Genomic DNA, 23,079 nt, shown 5'->3' on the forward strand with positions numbered 1-23,079 from the left:
AGATGTCCCCCAGTCCCTGCGCTTGGGGAAGGAATGTGGCCTGGCCGGCTGGTTGGGATCGAGGAGGAGCTCTGGGGCAGGGCGGGGCAGGGGCAGGCTGAGGCGAGGGCTCCTGCTGGCACCGCACTCCTGGCTGCTGCTTAGCAAGCTGGCCCCGGCCCTGCTGCCCACCTTTGGGCCGTGCAGCCATGCACTGGGCGCCTTGATCCCACGGAAGCCCATGGGGAGCCCCAGACTGGCAGCCCTGCTCCTGCCTCTTCTCCAGCTGCTCACTGGCCTGTCTGCCTCCGCTGGGATTGGTTGCCCCTTCCCACCTCGCTGGAGCACCCGCTGTCTACTGGCCTCCCGCATGGTAAGGGCTGGTGGGGACACCTGGCTCGCACAGGCTCATAAAACTCCCCACTCTCCTGCCTGTCCTTTGCTACCACCCAGGTCCCTAAGCTCTGATGGCAGCATCAGCGTGTCCTCTACACCATCTTGAAGGGATAGCCATAGTCCCAGGGCACCGAGGGCCTGGGCAGGGTGGAGCTGGGAAGAAGAAAGCCAGAGTCAATGGGCTGTTGGTTTACGGGTCTCGAAATTAGGTGATGCGAGGCCAAGGCTGCAGGGAGAACACCCCTGTGAGAACCTCTACTAATTATACTTCTGTCCTTTCTTTTCCCTACTGGGCCTTGTGCTTTCAGGATGGCAGTTTCACTGGTGAGTCTCATTCCCTGCCCTGCTCCCCTTCCCTGTTTCCTCCATTCTAATTTTTTGTTCTCTACCTAAGAAGTGGCATAGTATCAAGGGAAAAGCACATGGTTTAGAGCGAGGACAAGCCTGGATTTGCATTGCAATACTGCCACATACTGCACACATGGCTTCAGGCAGTGCATGGTGTCTGAGGGGTACAGCAGCACAGTAGAAATGATTGTACAATGAAAACTGTTGTCCTTGAGCTGTGGGGAGGATTAAATGAGAGCCAGGTAAATCTCCAGGCACTCCGCCTTGACTAGTCCCTCACCAGTCAGTCGTACAACAATGATCCTTCCTATTTTACGGTACCTTCTACTTTACAAGGTATTTTCCTATGCATTATCTTACTTGAGCTTGACAGCAGCTCCACTTTATGAATGAGGAAGCCGAGGCATACAGGAGTCTGTAACTTGCCTCAAGTCACTTGGCCAGGGTGTAAGTGGCAGTGCTCAGCTTCACGTCCAACTTGTCTAAGGCAGAAGGGACCTCCTGGGACCTTACCGTCTGATTTCCTTTTCTTCTGTCACAGGAAGTTCTGCCCAGATTTCTCACCATACCCAGTCAGCCCCTCCCCTCTCCCCAAAACGTTGGTGTGCTTGGTACTGCCACTGTCCCCACTGCTGGTGCCTGCATCTGGTGTCAGGTCCCTCAGGTATGAGAAACAGCGCTTTGGGCCATTCTTAGTGGAGATGGGAATTGGGGGAATTTGGGGTGAGCCAAGTAAAATCTATCATACTAGAAGAGATGTTGGTCCTGTTGTCAACCTCAGCAGAGACTTTGGCCATCCTGAAATAGCATACTGTGACTCATACTGATGAGTTCTGTTGTATCATTTTGTGAAGGTGTTTCTCCTTTCAGCTGGTACCAATTCTTGGGATTAAAATATTTCAGTTCTATGAATTTATTATTATTACGTTCTAGTTGTAAGGCAAGATCTGTCTTATAAGAAAGAACAGACAGATCTTATTTAACTTTACATTTTTCTTGCCTACCTCAGTGCCTGGGACATACTAAATTTCCACACACTTCTTAAGAATCGACAATTTATAATTTTTCACTGTTACAAATAATGCTACTATGAATATTTGTATACACATAGATATTTCTCTACTTAAGAAATTAATTCTCTTTGATTGTATCATAACTTTCAGGACTATAGAAGTTTGGGATCATTACCCTCCCTGATGTAAAATGATGGATTGTCCAACACCAGGTCACATCTTCAGATAGGGGAGGGACTGTGAAGAGCTGGATAGTAAATGTATTGTTCTCTGTGCAGGTCTTCAATGGGGTTGGCTCCACCTCCTAGTGCAGAAATCCAGAAAGCCTTACAAGTTTTGGTTCTGTAGGAGACACAGGATGCCAGCGTCTGCTCAGGTAATCTCCCTGCCAATTCCAGCCCTGCCCTATGCCCCACAGCCCTTCCCTTTCTGGCCTCTCCTGTTCTCCAGTCACCCAAGAGAGAGGGAAAGCGTGGAACTGAAGTAGACTATTCTGTCCATTACACAGTTAGGGACACTAAAGCTTAAATGTTGTGCAGCTTGCCTGTCCTGCCCCGGGCTGCGCCATAGACAGGAATAGAAGCCAGAGTTCCTGATTCCTGCCCTGAGGCCAAACTTGCTGTCTGCCTGCAGAGGAAGTTGCTGAGTAGCTGCTGCCTGTCTGAGAAGGGCCATCGCAACTCCAGCCCGTCCCCAGATACCTCCCACACGGGGCTGCGCTCCAAAAGAACCCAGCCTGTGGATCCAGAGGCAGGGGAAGGTCTCTCCAGATCCGGCTCACGAAAGCTTGGAGGTAGGCACATCGTGTAACTGGAGATGGTGGAGCCAAGTCGTGCTGCCTGTGCTAAGGCCAAGAGACAAGGCCACCAAATCCCCCTTCTCTCTAGGACCTGAGTTCTCCTTTGACTTGCTGCCTGACACAAGGGCTATTCAAGTGACCATTCCTCCAGGCCCAGAGGTCAGTGTGCGTCTTTGCCACCAGTGGGCACTGGAGTGCGAGGACCTGAGCCATCCCTTCGATGCCCAGGTATGGATTGCCTTCTGCCCATAAAGCCAAATCACACAGGGCTGGAGCCAAAGGACCTACCCATTGTACAGGTGAGGAAACTGAGGCCCAGAGAGGAATGGTAATTGTCCAAGACTTCTTACAAGTCTGAAGTGCCTATCAGGAAGACTTCTTTGAACTAGAGAGAGAATGCAGGGGACCATGTCTCCTGGCAGGAGAGGAAGGAAAGAGGGGGTTGAGACCTGGGACAACCATGAATGCCTAGCAAGGTAAGGGATATGGCACTTAACCTCAGTGCAATGATCCTCAGTGAGATTCAGATTGCCTTTTCAGTTCCACCAAGAAGTTGGTTTCCCTGAGAAAGTAATAAATTGGTCACATCTGTCTTGATACCCTTCAATCTCCCTCTCTTTTGTCACTGCTCCTCAGAGAATGAGATGTCTCCTGTTCTCCCAGCCAACGGCCTGACATCCCACCTCAACCTCCAGTTGTCATGGATACTCTTGTATACAGTTGGAGCCATTTGCAGGGACTGATGCTGTACCCAAGTCCCTCAGCTTTCCACATTTAAAATGATGATGATGCCTCCCGACATCATCATGATGCTAGCATTTAATGCATTGAATTGGTGCTTCTAGCACCTAGCACCCTCCCAGCATACAGTAGGGGCTCAATAAATGTATATTCCTTTCCCCAACTCCTCCCTCCCCCCATTCCATGTATTGAGACACTTAGAGCAGATGGTCAGACTACAGGACAGAGACCCCCGAGAAGAAATTTGTCAGTGAAAGAAATAAGCCTCAGATAAGAGGAAAAGCAGGATGTATGGTGGGTAAGTTCCCAGATTCTTCCTGCCCTTGTCCAGGGTGCCTCTGCTCTTTCTCAGGCCCCTCTTCATCTCTCCCCTTGCTGAACTGTCCACAGAAAATTGTGCCTGGGGGCCGCACTGTAGACCTGCCTTATGAATTCCTTCTGCCCTGTCTGTGCATCGAGGTAAGCAGAGGAAAAAGGTGTGGGTGGTCCATGGCTCCACTCCTAGGCCACTCAGACAGCACTGTTGGTCAAGTGTATCTCCATTGAGTCCAATTTTAAAAGGGCTGTTATTAATGAGATGTTGGGGGAGACTGGTGCCAGCCTAACAGTGAGCCTAACGCTGGGTCAGGGGTGGACGTGTCCTGCTGATCATGGTATATTCCTGGGGGTGATTCCAACCTCAGCCCCACCCAAACCCAGCTTGCTTTTGTTGAGACCCAGCCTCAGCTTACCCACAGAGCAGAATAGACAGCTGCTTTCACTGGGTGTCCTGAGCCGTTAGGGTGAAGGCTCATGGCCACTGCAAGGTTGCATATGGCTCCAGAAGTGCCATTCCCACTAGCCCTACGTGGCAGCCCTCCTCCTCTGCCTGTAGGGCTGAGGGGGCCTAGCATTAAGACTGCTTTTAAGGGACTTCCCTGGTGGTCCAGTGACTAAGACTTCACACTCCCAATGCAGGGGTCCAGGGTTTGATCCATTGTCAGGGAACTAGGTCCCACATGCTGCAACTGAAGATCTCACGTGCTGCAACTAAGACCCAGCACAGCCAAATAAATAAATACATTTTTGAAAAAAGGCTCCTCTGGGCTAGACAGAAGAGTCTGGGGGCCTTATTCCCGGGAAGGAGATGAAAGGGAAGGTACAGGCAGAGACATGTAATGAGGAGCACCTGCCAGGGGTCCAACCACTGGATGTTGGGGGGAGAGGCCCGGCAGGGCACTTGGCAGCTTGGGAATCGCTGAGAATGGGCTCCTGGGAAGGCAGAAGTTGAGGAACGTGGACCTCATGATTTGCCTCTTTCTGGGGCTAGGTTCTCCTCTCCCAGAGAAGAGGACTCAACCCCTCCCTCACTGATCTCGCTCCTATAGTCCGGAGTTCCTCCCCAAGCGCCTCCACCCTGGCCCGCACCCCACACAGCTCCCCTCCTTGGTGCCCAGCCAGCTCAGGCAGCTTTTGTCCAGGCAAAGTCAAGCCAGAATGAGTTTCAAGTCTGAGTGATGTCAGGAAAGCCAGTCCTCTGACCTCCATCCCTGTTCCCTTCTCCCACAGGCATCCTATCTGCAAGAGGACACCGTGAGGCGCAAAAAATGTCCCTTCCAGGGCCAGCCTGAAGCCTGTGAGTGCTGCTCATGTGACTCCTGTGCATGCTCACCTTCTCTCTGTCTCTATCCCACACACACGTACATACACACAAATGCACGCACATGCACACCCGCTACACTGGTGTGGGAGGAAGTCCGCAGAAAGCATGAGGCACTTTCTCTGGAATCAGTGTGGAGGCAAGTCATGGACTACCATGTCTGCTAAATCAGACTGTTGAACATTGTCCTAGGCACTGTGAAAGGTTCAGAAATATCCACCCCAGGAGGCAGTGTCCTAAGAGGGCGGATCAGGAGACCTGGGCTCACATCCCAGCTCTGCTACTCATTCCTCTCTGAGCCTCAGTTTCCTCATCTGTGAAATAATAATACATGCCCTGCCTTACTTTCCAACTCCTTATAAGACTGGAATTCAATATTATATGTGAAAGTGGTTGGTGACATCTATGCATATCATTGAGCCCAAATTGCAGAGACAGGATGCTCAAACGTGACAGTAGCACCAAGCAGCCTATGGTCCAGGGCAGGATTTTAACTAAAGAGTAGGCTATAGGACATGACCTGTGGGGACAGAGAAGCCCATGATGGTTGTCTCAGGGGAGGGAGAAGCCCATGGTGGTTGAATAGAAAAGGTCTCCTAAAGGAGGTGACACCTGAGTTGGGCTCAAAAAGGGCAGGATTTAGAAAGAAGAGAATGGAGGATAAAGCATTCCTAATTCTGAGAGAAATGTAAGAAAAGATATGAAGATTTTGAGTTTGGGGAGCAGCAAGGAGTTGACCAGAAAGGAGGCGCAAGAAGGAGAGGAGAGAGCTAAATATAAAAGGTAACAGGAGGGGCTGGAAGCGGCATGCTCCTTTATCACCTCGGCAGACCGTGGCTGTGCCAGGCTCCTTCAGAAATATCACCTCCTGATGCCCTGGGGATCGGGATCAGTCTCAGGCCTCCTGGGCCTCACTCTCTGCCCCCGCTGCCTGCGCAGATGGCTCAGACTTCTGGGAGTCAATGAACTTCACTGACCACAGCCAGCACAATCAGATGGTCATGGCCGTGACACTCCGCTGCCCACTGAAGCTGGAGGCCTCCCTGTGCCAGAGGCGGGGCTGGCCCCCCCTCTGCGAAGACCTCCCCAATGCCATGGCTCGAGAGTCAGAGGGGGTGAGTCAGGCCTTCCTAGGGCCTAGGCGAGCAGGGCTAGGGCCTGGGGCCCTGCTCTCAACTCTCTTCTTCCCCCACAGTGGTACGTCGTGGAGAAAGTGGACTTGCATCCCCAGCTCTGCTTCAAGGTACCAGCATGGGCAACAGGGGCCGGGAAGGGTGTGCCTGGTGCCTGGAGCTTGCTGACTTGCCATTCTTGGATTTCTCAGTTCTCTTTTGGAAACAGCAGCCACGTTGAATGCCCCCACCGGACATTCGGTGAGCCAATAAGTGACCCTGGCTGGGACCCCTCTCCCACCATTTCACCCTCACACACCTGTGATGAAGCCAAATCTATCCCTGCCCTAGAGTTCTCTGTCAACTGCAGTCCAGCTCCTGTCACCTCCCACAGAAACATCATCTCTCACCTGATGCTCCCCCCCCCATTCAGCCCCATCCTGGAATGTGAGCATGGATACCCAGGCCCAGCAGGTGGTCCTTCACTTCTCTTCAAGGACGCATGTCACCTTCAGTGCTGCCTGGAGCCACCCAGGCTTGGGGCAGGACAGCGTGGTGCCCCCCGTGTACAGCGTCAGCCAGGTATGGCCTAGCCAGGGTTTGGCTCCCACTGGGACCTATTGATTAGAGCACATCAGGGAGAGGCAAGCAAATATCTGACTTACAGCATCTCCTGATTTAATGACTTGTGACTTGATAAGCCTGTATTCAGCTGCCTCCTCTGCCAGTCAGTGGAGTCTTCGATGGAGCAGTTTCTAGGCCTTTCCATTTCTGAACCAACAGGGATAAATAGGCAAGAGGCTGGCCCTCCCACTCCCAGCAGCTCTCTGACCCACTCCAACTGCCACCACATTTTGTACTGATGCCCTCTCCTGAACCAGCTGTCCTCCACACCCCTGCCTGCCTCCACAAGGCATCTGGCAGGAGTTCTCTGTCTCTGGGAGACAGAGCTCCAGGAAGCTGAAGTGCTCTTTGCAGAATACTGTGAACCACTGACAGATTTAACTCTATCATGTGAACTAAAAACAGCTAACTAGCAGACTCTCTTCTGTGTATCTGACATAAAAACCACCATCGAATGTATCCGCAAAACCACAGCACCAAGCTGACTAAGCATGGCTCGCTCTTTTCAGTTCTTTCTTACTCACATACAGCTTGTTCATTTTATATTCTTTGAGGGCTCCCCAGCAGACAGATGGTAGCAAATGCTATAGATTTAAGACAAAATCATGTGGGATGACCTAAAATAGGGAGCTGTATCCAAGGACTCCTTTATTGCTGTGAGCTGGGAACATCATTGAGTTTAACCATGGTTTGAGAGCCACTGTATCATACCCGCTCACAGCTGGCTGGAAAATGGGGGCTGAGGAAGGGCTGGGGCAAGGCGTGGAGGAATGGAGATTGATCCACCCTAACCAAAGCCCAGAACACAGGGTGAAGCCACATCCTGCCTGTAGATGGAGGACCATCAGTTCAGCATGCATTTACTCAGTGCCTGCTCTGTTCCCACTCTGTAATAGGCCCTGGGAGATATAAGAAAAGTATGTAACACAGCCTCTGCCCGTAAGGAGCCTATCGTGTAATAAATAAGTACTACTACTAAACGAATACACACTGCACTGTGTACTATAAATGGCATCCACCTGCATATTCCCATCTGAGGCTTTCAGTAACCCAGTAAAATAAGGATTATTATCCATTATACACGGATGAAGAAACTGAGGCTCAAGGAGGAAGGTAGTCTATCTTGATGCAAAGATCCCACTGCTAGGAACAACAGAGGCAGTAGTTAAGCCTGGCTTTGCTAGCTGTGGTCTCCTGACTCTACAGCTTACATTCTTTCCAGTGGACAAGCTGTCCCTCCAGGTTTGCAGGGCAGAGATTAACCTCCTGGTTTGTGAGCTACCAGAGGACAGAACCAATGTCTGTGCCCACCTTGTTTCCTCAGGGCTTGGTACAGAGTCAGTACTCAGAGTATGTTTGTTGATGAGTGCTTGATTAACGTGTTTCTGTGCCACAGTTCAGATCTGGGAATAATCAGCAGGATCTGGGAATGAAGCCTGGGAAGGCTTCTTGTTGGGGTGGCACTTGGCCCTAAGCCTGGTAGGATTTGGGTGGGGGTGGCATGGAGAAGGAAAGAACACCACATGGGCAAAGGCTCAGGGGCTGCACGGAGCCAGATTTGCCTCTATGGGGACAGTCATTCTGCTCTTTGTTCCCACAGACTCAGGGCTCAACCCCAGTGACCCTAGACCTCATCGTTCCCTTCCTGAGGCCAGGAGGCTGTGTCCTGGTAAGGAATTCTGCCCTCACTCTGCATACACACCCTTGGTATCTATGCCACAGGTGGCACATGGGGCAAATCCAGTCAGTAAAAATGTTTGATTTGGCCAGCACAGTGTTTAAAATTGGAATTAGTTGCCACCATTTAATTAGTGGGAGACGTCATATTTTAAAAAGTTGATTTCCGGCGTTTCTTGAAACCTCAGAAAACCTGGTGCTTTGTGTCCACATTCAGACGTGGTAATTGGGGTGGGAGCTCAGTGGTGTCTGATTACTTCAGTCAGGACTTGTGCCCCTCCAGCTCCTCGTGTATGCCCTGGTCCACTTTGCGTTTACTTTCTGAGTTTGCCAAAGCTGGCCCAGACGCTGTGCTAGAGGAATGCCCTCTCCAGAGTCCCCTTCTCCATCCTGCCACCTCAGTTCAGCTTCCCCCGGGAGGAGGGTTTACCCTGGCTCACAAGAGTGGGGGGCTCTGTGCTCTCAGGTGTGGAGGTCAGATGTCCAGTTTGCCTGGAAGCGCCTCTTGTGTCCAGATGGTGAGTTCTTGGGAGGGGACGGGGAGTGAGAGGGAGGCTGGGCACTGAGGAGCTGGGCTTCCCCTCACCCTGCTTGACTCAGTCTCTCACAGACGCCTGGGGCTCTTGATCCTGGCATTGCTGGCCTTCACCGCCCTACTGGGAGTTGTTTTGGTTCTCACGTGCCGGCGCCCACTGTCAGGTAAGCCCACTGCGAGGTAACTTGGGGACTTTCTTGACTTCTAGGCCAGTTGCCCTCCCATTGCTCCCCTGCCCAGAATGCCTTCCCAAAGAGCCTCCTCCCTGGCGTGGGCACCCGTCCTCTCTTACCAAAACTGTTAGCCTTAGGCCCCCTAGTGGGCAGAGATGGTTAAAGCAGGACAAAGGTCCCTCTGCAGGTAGTTGTCTGCGGCGTCTCTAGGCAAGAGGCAAGTGGGGTGGAAATGCAGCCAGCGCTGCACCTGTCGCCCTGGCCCTTGCCTCTTCCGGGGCACCTTTATCTAAATTAGCCCAAAGGTGCTCTATAGACTAAAGCTGACTTGGGTACCCAACCATGGCGCAGATGAGGAACAGGGAAGGTGGGGGGTGGGCGGTGACGTTCAACCCTATCAGGTAGCTCCGAGGCCCGGGAGGAGAGGGCTGGATTTTCCTTTAGCCCGCCACCACCCTGCTCATCTGTTGCTCCCGCCCCCAGGCCCGGGCCGAGCGCGGCCGGTGCTGCTGCTGCACGTGGCGGAGTCTGAGGCGCAGAGGCGCCTGGTGGGAGCACTTGCTGAACTGCTGCGGGCCGCGCTGGGCGGCGGGCGCGACGTGATCGTGGACCTTTGGGAGGGCACGCGGGTGGCACGCGTGGGCCCCCTGCCGTGGCTCTGGGCGGCGCGGTCACGTGTGGCGCGGGAGCGGGGCACCGTGGTTCTTCTGTGGAGCAGCGCCGGCCCCGGCCCCACCGGCGGCCCGGATCCTCGCGCTGCGCCCCTGCGCGCCCTGCTTCGCGCCGCCCCGCGCCCGTTGCTGCTGCTGGTTTACTTTAGTCGTCTCTGCGCCAAGGGCGACATTCCCCCGCCCCTGCGCGCCCTGCCCCGCTACCGCCTGCTGCACGACCTGCCGCGTCTGCTGCGCGCCCTGGACGCTCGGGCTTCTACTGAAGCCACCACCCTGGGCTGCTTCAATGCCCGGCCGCGCCTGCGAGGTCGTGTGGAGCTGTGCCGCAGGCTGGAACTGGAGGCCGCCAAACTTGCCGACCAAGGCTGAACAGAGCTCAGCGCAGTCAGGATGTCTGTGACTACAGGCCTAGGGGCACTGGCTGGAACCCCCTCACTCAGCGTCCCCGCCCGTTCCCCACGTTCCCCCAGCGTCCAGCCTCTTCCTCGTGCTCATGCTTCCTCAGAACCCTCAGGGAGAGTCTCTGTTTACTGAGAACTCCCTTGACCTCAGTCCTGTGGTGGGTGGGGATCATCACACTTCCTCTCTCCAAAAGTTCCAGAGAATAGTGCACGTAGGCTCCAGTCCACACCAGAGAGGCTGGGACAGGGCTTGAGGAGGCAGGAGAGATGGCAGTTCTGACTGGGAGGCGCCTCCAGACGGAGTGGGGGATGGAGAGGGCAGAATACCCCTTTGGGGCTAAGGATCTGCCTTTTCCAGACGGGGGCTCTGCCCACAATTGGAGAGAGGGAGGGCTCTGGACTCAGGGAAAGAGTCTTTGACCCTGGGTGGTGGGGGCGGAGGTAGGACAGTGGAGACTGAGAGAAAGATGAATAAAAGAAAGCATGATGGGTAAACTAAGAAACACAAGTCGCCTCTTCAGTGTGCCCAGGGTGCTGAGCTGGGGAAGGGTCAGCATTGCCCTACCCAGGGGTGGTTATGCATCATCCTGTGGGCCCAGATCCGCTGTGTCCACGCCCACATCCACGTTTGTCACGCTCTCACAAGCAGTGCCTCTGAAAAGGCAAAGAGGGATCTGCAGATCTTGATCCTCACTGTGATTCTTCAGAGAGAAAAAAGGAAAACAGGTGGCGTGGGTCCATGGTCACGCAGCTAGCCTGTGGCCACAGCGCAATTAGGACCCTGTCTTCCTGCCTGTGGGTCCTGGGTTCCTCCCCCCTGACCCCACACTTCAGCATAAGCCAAGCAGTGATGAGAAGCCCACTTTCTAGTGCCTTTAGAGCTCCTGCCCCACAATGAGACCCAAGAAGAATGTGGGAAGGGACCTGGAGTCCCAGGGTCATATGGGAAGTGAAAATGCCCCAGGATTGCCCAGAACCCTCCTCCTTAGGGACTCCCAGAGTGAGTAAGAGCTCCCTTACTCACCCATTAGGCCACCACCCTCTCCAGGCGCCCCTCCCAGCCAGGTGTCAGCAGAGGAGGAGGAGGGGAAGAGGAGGAGGGACGGAGCCACCACTCCAGTCCAGGGCTGCTGGCTCCCAAGTCTGGTGTTGGTGGGAGGGACCGGGAGGGGCAGGAACAGACGGCTGCCTGCCGGGAGCCAAAACGAAAGCACTCTGGCTGGGACTGGCCCGGAATCAGGACTCCCGGGAGAGGCGAGGGAGAGGCGAGCGCCAGCGGGCCAGCGCCGGGACCCCAAGGCTGAGGAGCGATTCCAGCGTCTCCTGCCCCGAGGCCGGCGGCTGAGTGGGAGAAGAGGTGTTGTGTCTGCCCCCCCTTGGGGGGGCGGCCAGGACAGGGCCTGGGTGCTGTCTGGCTCCTGGAAGATGCCTGTGCCCTGGTTCCTTCTGTCCTTGGCTCTGGGCCGGAACCCCGTGGTCCTCTCTCTGGAGAGGGTTGTGGGGCCTCAGGACACGGCCCGCTGCTCTCCGGTGAGTCTGGGGCCCCGGGTGGGCTGAGGAAGGCTCCGGATTCGGTCTGGGGCCGTTGAGGCCCTAGCCTGGCTCCTGTCACCGCCATCCCTGTCAGAACCGCCCTGGCTGGTCTGTCGGGTGCTGATGGAGTAAGAGAAGAATGGGGAGGGGGCAAGAGCTAGATCTGAGTTCTTCTGGGAGGGACTCGAAAAAGGGAGAAAGAGTCGGCGGCGGAGGGAATGTTAGATCTGGAAGCATAAACTCTGACTTATCTTTACTTCTCTCCCAGGGCCTGTCCTGCCACCTCTGGGGTGAGTAGCTCTACTTTTAGAGAGGAAAGATCTTCCTGTGTTGGCAGCAGGGAAGAGGGATGGGAGCTGTTCAGCTTGGGGAGAGCCCAAAGCTCCTTGGCCCTCTGGGGGTGTCAGGTGCAACCAGACTCTGGGTCTGAGCAGCTTCAGCACCTACCCTGCCCTTCACACGCAGATGGTGACGTGCTCTGCCTGCCCGGGAGCCTCGTGTCCGCCCCAGGCCCCGTGCTGGTGCCCACACGCTTGCAGACAGAGCTGGTGCTGAGGTGCCACGAGGAGACTGACTGTGACCTCTGTGTGCGTGTGGTTGTCCACTTGGCCGTGCACGGTGAGCCTGTCATCCTGTGACTGGGCATTGGGTGCACTGGCATCAGTGTATCTGATGTGGACTTGAGGACAGGGTAGGGGGAGTCTCTCAGGTAGCCCGGGGCAGCCTCAGGTTCTCCTGGAGGACACTGGCCAGTGCACACCCCCAAGTCAGCCTGGTCTCACTGCCCACCCCCAGGCCCCAGGCCTCGCCTCTGCTTCCAAGCACCGAGCTTCCTGGAAGGAAGCCAAACCCAGAGCCGAGGCTGGACCTGTGCCTTGCTCTCGGGCCCTTCCAGGGTACTGGGAAGATCCTGAAGATGAAGAGTTTAGAAGAGCAGCTGACCCAGAGCTTGAGGAGCCTAGGAACGGTGAGGAGAAACTGGCCGACCCAGCTGTCCCTGCCCAGAGCCTTGCCCTGGCCTCCTGGGCCTGACCGCCTCCCCGCCCTGTTGTTCACAGTCTCTCTCCAGGCCCACGTCGTGCTCTCCTTCCAGGCCTACCCTACTGCCCACTGCGTCCTGCTGGAGGTTCAAGTGCCCGCTGCCCTCGTGCAGCCTGGTCAGTCTGTGGTATGCAAAATAATAACACTAACCACTTCCTAGAGATGAAATTCATGAAGTACTTTCACGTGCATTATCTGTTTAAGTCCTGATTTTGGCAGGGCTGTGGGCAAGTCATTTCAGTCCTTTGTGCTTCAGTTTTTTGTCTGTAAATCGGGAATAAGAATAGTCCCACCTCGGGAATTCCCTGGCAGTCCAGTGGTTGGGATTTCCAGCTTTCACTGCTGAGGTTTGATCCCTAGTCAGGGATCTAAGATCCCACAAGCCATGAGTTGTGCCTCCCCCACCAAAAAAAAAAAAAGAAGAAGAAGAAGAATAGTCCTATCTCACATGGCTGTTGTGAGAATTAAATGAGTTGATATGTGTAAAATAGCTGGTATAATGCCCAGCTCAGAAAGTTTGATTTTTCTTTTGTAATCCCTTAACTGAGTGGGAGGGTGTAATCCCTTAAATGACCCTGCTGCCACTCCTCCTGAGGGTGTGTACTTTAGCACTAGAGTCCTTGAGGACATGTTCATGATGGAATTTGGGGCCAAACAGTATAGTCAATTGGTTGGGAATAGGGCAGAGGGCAAGTGGAGAGGGTCCATGGAGAGGATCCTGAGCCTTATACCACCAGCCTTCCGCCACCCTCTCCTCACAGGGCTCTGTAGCTTTTGACTGCTTCGAGGCTGCTCTGGGGGCTGAGGTGCAAATCTGGTCCTACACTCAGCCCAGGTACCAGAAGGAACTCAATCTCACGCAGCAGCTCCCTGGTAAGTGACCCTAGAGCCCGAGGGGCCCCGAGTCTGGCCCCTTGTCTCTCTCCCCACTGGCCACTGCCCCTCTGCATTCACCCCCTTCCTTGTCCCAACTTCGCTCAGGCACTCTCACCCCCAGCCTCCCCAGTGGGCACTGAAGCAGATACGGGTGGTATTGAGGGGACAGGGAGTCTTCCCAGGGGTTGGTTTGCCCCCCTTCTTTCTTTGGCCCCTAACCCCACTGGAGGCTTTTCTGTGATCTCTCCCCAGACTGCAGGGGTCTGGAAGTCCAGGACAACATTCAGAGCTGCTGGGGTAGGAGCTAGGTCCAGCGAGGCTGGGAAGAGGGAGGGGCTTGTTCTGGAGTGGGAGGGACCCTGGGAATCAACTTCAGGTCTGGCTGCCACACCCCAAAGGCTCACAGAGCTCATTCATTCATTTATCACACAGTAGCTCGACTTAGCAGCAGCAGCAGCAGCTCCTACAGTAGCTCCTACTCAGTGCCAGGCCTTCAAAGGTGAATTCTCACTCCTCAGAACAAATATTTATTCATACCAGGGACATCCAGAGGCCCAAAGCATGGTCAGGATTATGGTGTAACCCCCCGCCCCATATATCAAAATAAAAATAGCTTTAAACCATAAAATAAGGGCTAAGGATCTCAAGGTTCTGATGATGTTTTTCACATGCACTATTTGGACTTTTGTTCCTTTTTTAAAAATACTTTATTTATCATGGTGTACCATACATACAGAAAACTGTAAAGTGCACTAATTTTAATTCCAGTTCAATTAATTTTTACATGTGTGTACACTTGTATAACTACCAGCCACATCAAGACGGAAACACTATGGGGCTTCTGAACTCTTCAAATATTTCAACTTCATTTTCTGCTTAGTTTCTTAAACTTAAGCTTGATGCCTCTTTGGGTAATTCATTTAAGACTGCTCAGCACCAGGGCTTTGATATGCAGATGCACATCATGGATCTTATGTCTTTATTCATTTAGTAGACCTTGATTCACTTAGTCATCAGATGTTTATTGAGCGATTATTCTGCCCAAGGAATATCTCTAGGCACTGGAGATAAACCAATTAAAAAAAAAAAATCCCTGCCCTCACAGAGCTGACATTCTAGCTGGGAGTCAGGGTCACAGTAGAGGTGACAGAGGACAAAATAAACACTTGGAAGTATGAAATACACAGTAAGTTAGATGGTAATTAATGCTCCAGAGAAAATTCAGGGAAGAGGCAAAAGACCTGAAAGAGTCAAGGGAGGAGCCATATGCGTATCTGAGGGGAGAGGGTTCCATATGGAGGGAAGAGCCAGTGCGAAGGGCCTGGGGCAGGAGTGTGTCTGGTCTGTTTAAATATTAGTAAGGAGGACAGTGTGTCTGCAACAGGTTAATAAAGGACATGAGTGCTAGGAAATGAGATTAGAGGGGTCACAGCAGCTAGACGGGAGGGACTTGCAGGCTTTGTAAGGACCCTTTTACTGTGGGAGTGAGGTGGTGAGGGCGGGCATCAGAAGGTTCTGAGCAGAGGAGAATGTTTTATTTTAGTGGTTACAGGGTACTTTCTGGCTGCAGAGGGAGAAGCAAGGAGAAGAGCCATCTCCAGACCCCCTACTGGGGTCTACACAGGCTCCATCCTGGGGTGTGGCCAAAGTTTGGTTTGCGATGGAGACACAGGCTCTGCCCTCCAGGGGCCCCCTAGTCTAAGGGGTTTGAAGGAAACTCCAAAGGGCAGTGGGTGGGTATGACCCAGGCGTGGGTGTGCGGAAGAGGTGAGGGAAGATGTCTGTCTCTGCATCCCCCCACAGCCCTGCCCTGGCTCAACGTGTCTGCAGATGGCGAGGACGTGCGCCTGGTGCTGGACGTCTCTGAGGAGCAGCGCTTTGGCCTCTCCCTGTACTGGAACCAGGTCCAGGGCCCTGTAAAACCCTGGTGGCACAGCAACCTGGTGAGGCCTCCCCCTCCCCAAGTCCATTCTCGCTGTAGGCTGATACCCATGCTAAGGTTGCAAGTGCCTTATCACAGGGGACCCTTGAAAAGGACATAGCCACCCACAGTCAAACAAGGATCATCGGTGGGGGAATAGCTGCCCGCCTAGTGTCCTTAACTTTGGCCTGCAGCCTTCCTCCTACTCATCTTCTCCAGCTTCTCCCCTTCTACTTGTCCCACAGACTGGGCCACAGACCATTACCTTGAACCACACGGACCTGGTCCCCTGCCTCTGTATTCAGGTAGGAGCCGAGTCCGGCTGGGGGCCCAGGGAAGGGGATCAGGGAATTGGTGAGTGGGTTGGTCCTCACCTTCCTGGTGGAATCTATGGCTCCTAGAGGGGGCTTGACCTTTGCTATCCTGTGTCTTCTGCTTGCGCATGCCCTGAACACTCTTCCTGCCCTTTGAAGGCTTGTGCTACTCCTCCAGTTCCCTCTCTGGGCTTCCCTGGAGAGTAGAGCCTGTGTTGTGAACTCAGACTCATTTGAATCCTGATTCTTGCCATTTCCTAGCTCTGTGACCTTGAACAATTCACTTCATCTCTCTGAGCTTGTTTCCTGTATGTAAAATGGGAATAACAGTACCAGCCTAAGAGGGCTGTTACAAGGAAGTGTGCCACTTCCAGCTTATATATGCCATAATAATACATTCTCCCTCTGACTGTACATTTAATCGGTCATCAGGTCCCCTGTTTTACCTCTAACATTAACGTCTCTCATTCTCACTACCTGAAATGCCCTCACTTTAGGTGTAACCCTAATCCTTCCAGTTCAAATGTTACATCTTTCCCAAAGCTTTTGTTCAAACTCCTGGCCTCTCCTATCTCCAAATCTTCTTGCATTTCTGTCTTTTCTGTTCATTATTTATCATTTCTTTTGTTATTTGGGCACCTGTCTCTTCTTGCACAAGACAAATCCTCAGTAAATGGAGTGCTTGATTTATTAATCTGTATACATATTTTATTCTTACTACAACTGTGAATCTGTAATTTCCCTGAAGGCAAGGAAATAATAATCTATTCAAAGTTAGTAATTTCCCTGGAGCTTTGCATAATGCTTGGCATGTAGTGGGTGCTGATCAAGTTTGTTAAGTGAATGAATGAATGAATGAATGCATGAAACTCTGCTGCTTAGCACAGTGTTAGGACATAGAACAGACACTCATGAAATGTTTGCCGTGACATAAATGTTGTCATTGCCAAGCACAATGCCTGCGACATAGTAGGTGCTCTTAAAGGTTTGCTGGATAATTCATCCTATTTCTCTTGTGCTTAGAACAAGGCTAAGCCAAGATCAGGTGCACTTAGAAAGTCTATTGGGAGAATAAATGTATGTGTCCTTCACACTTAGCACAGTGCCTGGCAAGTAGTGTGTTCTCACAAAGTATGGATTTAACTGTCAAATGTCCCTATGCCTGCCACAGCGCTAAGACACATAGGCACTCATTAAAAAGTTGTTGAGTAAAGATGTTTCCAGATGTTGGCATGGGGATTGCTGAAAGAATAAATGTGTCCAATTTTAGGACTTTGCAGAGAACAAGAAGACCATATGTTTGTGAAATACGTCCTCCCTCTATATTCAGTATTCTAGAGGGATTAGTTCCAGGACTTCTGTGGATACCAAAGTCTGCGATCCTCAAGTCCTTTATATGAGATAAAATGGTGCAGTATTTACATATAACTTACTCACATACTTCCATATACTTGAAATCATTTCCAGATTGCTTATAATACCGAATACAACCTAAATGCTATGTAAACAGTTTCCTGTAGACAAATTCAAGTTTTGCTTTTTGCAACTTTCTGGAATTTTCTCCCCAAATATTTCTGATCTGAGGATGAGGGAAAGTGGATAAGGAGGGCCAGGGAGGGCTGACTGTTTGGGGCTGAATGAATGCATCCCCAGGGCTTTAAGCAGAGGGTTGGCTGGGTTGAACTGACCAGCAGAGCTCTCTTTCCTTTCTAGGTGTGGCCTCTGGAGCCCGACTCTGTCAGGACCAGCATATGCCCCTTTAGGGAGGGTGAGTGAACAGGTCCTGCCAGGGCGGGAGCAGTGCGGGAGGGACCTACTGGTGAGCAGTGCAGTGACCTGGTCCTCTGCCTGCAGACCCCCGCGCACACCGAAACCTCTGGCGCGCTGCCCGGTTGCAGCTGCTTCCCCCGCGGGGCTGGCGGCTAGATGCTCCGTGCTCACTGCCCGCCGAGGCCACTCTGTGCTGGCAGGCACTGGATGGGGGCCCCTGCCTGCCGCTGGTCCCGCCGCTGCCCCGAGAAAATGTTACTGTGAATGTAAGTGAAGCGGCAGGAGGTTCCTGGGGAAGGAAGGGGAGCCCAGGAGCCCACTTTCATGACCTCATGCATTACCCTCTTTCCACAGAAGGTTCTTGAGTTCCCCTTGCTGAAAGGCCACCCCAACATCTGTGTCCAGGCAAGAAGGGGGCGCCAGAGAGCTGAGCTGGGGACAGGACCTGCACGGACCCCCAGTCTTCTGGATCCACTTTATGCTTGGGTCCCTGGAGCAAAGTGGTTACCGGCTTCCTCTTTAGGAGTTCCACTATTTACTTTAGCAGTGCATGGCATGGGAGCCTGGGCACTTCACCTGTCTGAATGTCAGTCTCCTCATGTATTTAATGGGGATGATAGTAACTACTTCATAGAGTGGTTGTGAAGATTAAATAAGTGCTTCATCTTGGTGACTGGCACAAACTAAATGTTCAGCAAACCTTAGCTGCTTTGATAATTGCTATAATTATCCCATTTCCCTACCTGGAGAAATGGGCAGGTTTACAACTTCAAAGGGTGGTTATAAAAATATTAATTCAAGATTTATTGAGCAACTGCTCTATGCCAAGCACTGTTTTAGGCTCTTGGGATAGCTGTGTCAGTGAATAAAACCAATAAATATTCCCACCTTTAGAGAGCTTATGTTCTAATAGAAAAAGACAGACAACAGACATAATGAGTAAATTATATGCTGCTGCTGCTGCTAAGTCACTTCAGTCGTATCCGACTCTGTGTGACCCCATAGACAGCAGCCCACCAAGCTCCCCCGTCCCTGGATTCTCTAGGCAAGAACACTGGAGTGGGTTGCCATTTCCTTCTCCAATGCATAAAAGTGAAAAGTGAAGTTACTCAGTCATGTCTGACTCTTCGCAACTCCATGGACTGTAGCCTACCAGGCTCCTCCGTCCATGGGATTTTCCAGGCAAGAGTACTGGAGTGGGTTGCCATTGCCTTCTCCGGTAAATTACATAGTCTGTTATAAATGTGTATAATTGCTATAGAAAAAGATGGGGAAGGATAAAGGAGGGTTGTAGTCGCAATTTCAAGAGGTGCAGTCAGATGAGGCTTCTTTGAAAAGATGTTCAGGTGAGAAGGGAGTATATAAAGTGCTATCAGAAATGAAAAGAGTAGGGACTTCCCTGGCAGTCCAGTGGTTCAGCCTTTGCCTTCCAGTGGAGGGGGTGCAAGTTTGATCCCTCGTTGGGGAACTAATATTCCACATGCCTTGCAGCTGAAACACCAAAACACCAAACAGAAGCAATACTGTAACATTCAATAAAGACTTTAAAAATAGTCCACATCAAAAACAAATTTTATTTTTTTAAAGAAATGAAAAGAGGTAATTTAGGGCTGGACTTCCCAGGTGGCTCAGTGGTAAAGAATCTGCCAGCCAATGCAGGAGACATAAGTTTGATCTCTGCGTTAGGAAGATCCCCTGGAGAAGGAAATAAACCCACTCCACTATTCTTGCCTGGGAAATCCCACGGACAGAGGAGCCTGGTTGTCTACAGTCTATGGGGTCACAAAAAAATTCAGACACAGTTTAGAGATTAAATGGGGAAGCAGTTTAGGGCTGTCAGGACCTTTAGCACAGATAACCTCACAAGGCTGAGGCTGAGAAAGATGGAGTGATTCCTCATTAACCAGCCTTGAACCTAGATCTGCCTAAGTTCAGGTCCAGAGTCCAGACCGCCGCCTCCCCCAACCTGACAGGCCTCCCCCTTGTCTCTCCTTCCTTCTCTTCTGATTTTTCTGGCCTCAGCTTCTCTTTTCCTCGTGTCTCTAAATCTGGCTCTTCTGAGCAGGTGAGCACCTGGGAGAAGCTACAGCTGCAAGAGTGCTTGTGGGCTGGTGAGTGGGACCTCGGGGGAGGCTGGGGTAAGGCCACTGCAATGGGGTGAACCCAGGAAGCGCCAGCTCCTGGGGTGAAGGTCAGGCATGGAGCAGGGTTGGGTTGGGTCTAACTCAGTGGGCTCTCACCCTTTCCAGACTCCCTGGGGCCCCTCAAGGATGACATGCTGCTGGTGGAGACACGAGGCCCCCAGGACAATGGTTCCCTCTGTGCCTTGGAACCCAGTGGCTGCACCCCACTGCTCAGCAGGGCATCCACGGTGAGGGATGGCGGGCCCTCCTCCATGTCCCTTTCCCCACTCCATTTCACACCTGACCTCAAATTTTCACTCTCTTCACATTCCCCTCCTCCGAGCCAAGCCCTGTCTGGTCTCTGGGAATGTAGGGGTGACTTAGACTTGGACCTTGTTCTCATTGGCCTCTCAAAAGTCTCCCAGCCACCGCCCCCCCCACTATTCTGCCTGCCTGTAGCCTGGTGGTCTCCTAGATGTGGTGCCTCTAGGTGACAGCCCCCACTCCTTGGCTTGGCAGAGGGCAGCTCGCCTTGGAGAGCAGTTACTACAAGACGTGCAGTCGGGCCAGTGTCTACAGGTAGGTAGGTGGCAGGAGGGCCCTTCCCAATACCAAAAGGCAACAGGCTTCAAACCCTGTCTTAAACTTCTGTCTCTTCCTGTGCCTAACAGGAAAGGGTGAGAACCCTTCTGGGGCACGGTCCTCCTCACTGTCCTTTAGCACCCAGCCATCCATGTGCTTCTTTTCTGTCCAGCCCAGGGGAAGCTAAGGGTTGAGCCACTGTCCCCAAGTTGATCACTGCTGGGTAAGAAACCAGCAAACAGATAACCACTGGGTTAAGACAGTCAATAACCAATGTGTTAAGCTTTGGGTTCCAGGGGACATTCAAGGAAGGGTCTCTTCCTGTGGACCAGTTCTGGCACCAGGAGGAAGGCACAGTCCAGAAAACAGGCACAGCATTAGCAAAGCAGAGCAGCTTGTGGCAACCTGCTGTGTGTAGGGGGAAATATGAATGGTCAAGGCTGCAAATTTGGGACTGGAACTTGGTGGGTGTGGAACACCAAGCTGGGGCCCTGGATTTGCTTTTGTTTGTATCTTACAGTTGTGGGACAATGACCTGGGAGCACTCTGGGCCTGCCCCATGGACAAGTGTGAGTATTACAAGAACTTCCCTTATCTGTACCGGGAGCTGGAATCTTGACGGGGACCATTCCCAGGGAAGCACACACAATAGCCTTGTCCTTCCCTGGCTAAGATCAACCAGAGGGTAATTCCTTCATTAATTCACAAACTAATCTGGTGATTCCAGCATCACCAGAGACACCATCTTTGTCCTCATGCCAGTGTCCAAAGCCCTGAATGCTTATAGAGGGGAGCTGACCTAGGTCAGGCGAGTTCAGGGGAAAGGTTGGAAGTGAACTCTGAAGGCTGAGCTAGATGAAGGGAGTGGGTAAAGATGCATTTTTGTGAAGACCCTGGGTGATTTTTTGAGTAACTCCAAGGTGGCCAGTGTGATTGTGTTTTGAGAGGTAGACCTCTTTCATGAGATGAGGACATGGGGGCCATTGTAGGGCCTTGGGAACCAATGTAACCAATTTGGATTTTATTTTAAGAATAGCAGGAACTTCCTGAAAGGCTATAATCAAATTTGCATTTAAAAAGAGCTCAGGCTGCCATGTGGTAATGAAAGTGAAAGTCAATCAGTTGTGTCCTACTCTTTGGGACCCCATGGACTGTATAGTCTATGGAATTCTCCAGCCAGAATACTGGAGTGGGTAGCCTTTCCCTTCTCCAGGGGATCTTCCCAACCCAGGGATCAAACCCAGGTCTCCACACTGCAGGTGGATTCTTTACCAGCTAAACCACAAGGTAAGCCCAAGAATACTGGAGGATCTTCCCAACCCAGGAATCGAACTGGGGTCTCCTGCATCGCAGGTGGATTCTTTACGAACTGACCTATGTGGTAATGAGTTAGAGGCAAAAAGGAAAGAGGTCAGGGACACCAGATAGAAGGCTGCTGCAGTCATCCAAGAGAGTGAGGTCAAGAGTCCAGCAACCCTAGCCTTGGAGTGGGGGCAATAATCTTAGCTGACATCTGACCACTTACTATATCCACCCAGCATTATGTTCAGTGCTTTATGTGGATCAAAACATATAGTCCTCACAAGAATCCTATGAAGTAGATACCATTGTTATCTCAATTTTCCACAGGTGAGAACTGAGGCGGAAGGTGAAGTCACTTATCCTAGGTCACCCAAGTAGACTGATCTGTGTTCATACCCTGTACTCTGACCCTATGAGCTCTGACTTTGGGCAACTCACTTCATTTCTCTGAGCCTCAGTTTTTCTCCTTCGTGAAGTGGGGGTCTCTTAACAAGCCCATCTTCTCCCTTCATTCTCCTAGACATCCACCAGCGCTGGGCCCTGGTCTGGCTGGCCTGCTTACTCTTGGTCGCTGTGGTTTTCCTTCTCCTTCTTGTCAAAATGAACCATGTGAAAGGTGAGCGCTTCCCAGCTCCCCATTCCCCAGGGGCAGGACTGGAAGTTGGCCAGGAGAAAGCGGGGACCGGGCTAACCGGCTGCCTCCGCTCCTCTCCCCTCGCAGGGTGGCTGAGGCTCTTGAAGGAGGACATCCGCGCGGGGGGTGAGTGTGAGCAAGAGCGGGGCGGGGGCCGCCCCCAGCGGGCCGGGCCTCGGGCCAGCTCACGTCTCCTTCCCGCTCTGTTCTCTCCAGCAGTGGCCGTCCGGAGCCGCGCGGCGCTTCTCCTCTACTCCGCGGATGACGCGAGCTTCGAGCGCCTAGTGGGCGCCCTGGCCTCGGCGCTGTGCCAGCTGCCGCTGCGCGTGGCCGTGGACTTGTGGAGCCGCCGCGATCTGAGCGCACAGGGAGCTCTGGCCTGGTTCCACGCGCAGCGGCGCCGGACCCTGCAGGAGGGCGGTGTGGTGGTCCTGCTCTTCTCGCCCGGGGCCGTGGCGCTGTGCCGCGAGTGGCTGCAGGATGCCACTTCGGCGCCCAGGGCGCATGGCCCGCACGATGCCTTCGCCGCCTCGCTCAGCTGCGTGCTGCCAGACTTCTTGCAGGGCCGCGCGCCCGGCCGCTACGTCGGGGCCTACTTTGACAAACTGCTGCCCGCGGACGCCGTGCCCGCCCTGTTCCGCAGCGTGCCAGTCTTCTCTTTGCCCTCACAGCTGCCCGACTTTCTGGGGACTTTGCAGGGGTCCGCCGCCCCCCGCCCCCGGCGGCTCGCGGAGAGAGCGGAGCAAGTGTCCCGGGCCCTGCAGCCCGCCCTGGATAGCTGTTTCCGGGCCCCGGGGGTCCCGGGGAGAGGACGCGGAATGGGGCCTGAGGCGGGAGACAGGACTTGAATAAAGTCAGACGCTATTTTTCTACCC

General features: G+C 52.9%; 2 protein-coding genes across 22 annotated transcripts; both read left to right on the forward strand.

Moving 5' to 3' along the window:
• Positions 1-10,623, forward strand: IL17RE (interleukin 17 receptor E). The gene is made up of 16 exons (XM_055414454.2): positions 1-352; positions 684-699; positions 1,265-1,387; positions 2,015-2,112; positions 2,370-2,529; positions 2,624-2,763; positions 3,667-3,735; positions 4,825-4,891; positions 5,855-6,030; positions 6,111-6,158; positions 6,240-6,288; positions 6,461-6,609; positions 8,252-8,320; positions 8,795-8,846; positions 8,929-9,027; positions 9,520-10,623. Exons 1-16 carry the CDS (start codon positions 221-223, stop codon positions 10,074-10,076), a joined length of 2,004 nt encoding a protein of 667 aa, XP_055270429.2. The 5' UTR covers positions 1-220; the 3' UTR covers positions 10,077-10,623.
• Positions 10,624-11,234: 611 nt separating this feature from the next.
• IL17RC (interleukin 17 receptor C) lies at positions 11,235-23,076 on the forward strand. Of its 21 annotated transcripts, none has more exons than XM_055414436.2 (19): positions 11,241-11,638; positions 11,910-11,931; positions 12,107-12,259; positions 12,537-12,608; positions 12,700-12,809; positions 13,444-13,555; positions 13,811-13,855; positions 15,362-15,501; positions 15,725-15,784; positions 17,507-17,561; positions 17,648-17,829; positions 17,918-17,968; positions 19,629-19,674; positions 19,813-19,934; positions 20,146-20,265; positions 20,789-20,837; positions 22,091-22,186; positions 22,292-22,330; positions 22,421-23,076. In XM_055414436.2, exons 1-19 carry the CDS (start codon positions 11,534-11,536, stop codon positions 23,050-23,052), a joined length of 2,211 nt encoding a protein of 736 aa, XP_055270411.1. In that variant the 5' UTR covers positions 11,241-11,533; the 3' UTR covers positions 23,053-23,076. The 21 variants fall into 21 exon arrangements, with proteins under 21 accessions (XP_088687844.1, XP_055270411.1, XP_055270424.1 ...); XM_055414442.2 differs by having other exon boundaries at positions 11,260-11,638; positions 20,206-20,265; positions 22,424-23,076; XM_055414441.2 differs by having other exon boundaries at positions 11,270-11,638; positions 20,206-20,265.
• Positions 23,077-23,079: the final 3 nt, after the last annotated feature.

The sequence above is a fragment of the Moschus berezovskii genome, chromosome 24 (assembly GCF_049115385.1).
Source record: "Moschus berezovskii isolate FMDL1 chromosome 24, NW_MosBer_1.0, whole genome shotgun sequence".
NCBI classification, from domain to species: Eukaryota; Metazoa; Chordata; class Mammalia; order Artiodactyla; family Moschidae; genus Moschus; species Moschus berezovskii.

Coding starts and splice junctions, on each gene's coding strand:
- IL17RE (XM_055414454.2), top strand. CDS start 221: ATGGGGAGCCCCAGACTGGCAGCCCTGCTCCTGCCTCTTCTCCAGCTG. Junction 2,113..2,369: donor GGATGCCAGCGTCTGCTCAG/GTAATCTCCCTG, acceptor GTCTGCCTGCAG/AGGAAGTTGCTGAGTAGCTG. Junction 6,031..6,110: donor TGGCTCGAGAGTCAGAGGGG/GTGAGTCAGGCC, acceptor CTTCCCCCACAG/TGGTACGTCGTGGAGAAAGT.
- IL17RC (XM_055414433.2), top strand. CDS start 11,781: ATGGGGAGGGGGCAAGAGCTAGATCTGAGTTCTTCTGGGAGGGACTCG. Junction 17,830..17,917: donor GAGAAAATGTTACTGTGAAT/GTAAGTGAAGCG, acceptor CTCTTTCCACAG/AAGGTTCTTGAGTTCCCCTT. Junction 19,675..19,812: donor GCAAGAGTGCTTGTGGGCTG/GTGAGTGGGACC, acceptor CACCCTTTCCAG/ACTCCCTGGGGCCCCTCAAG.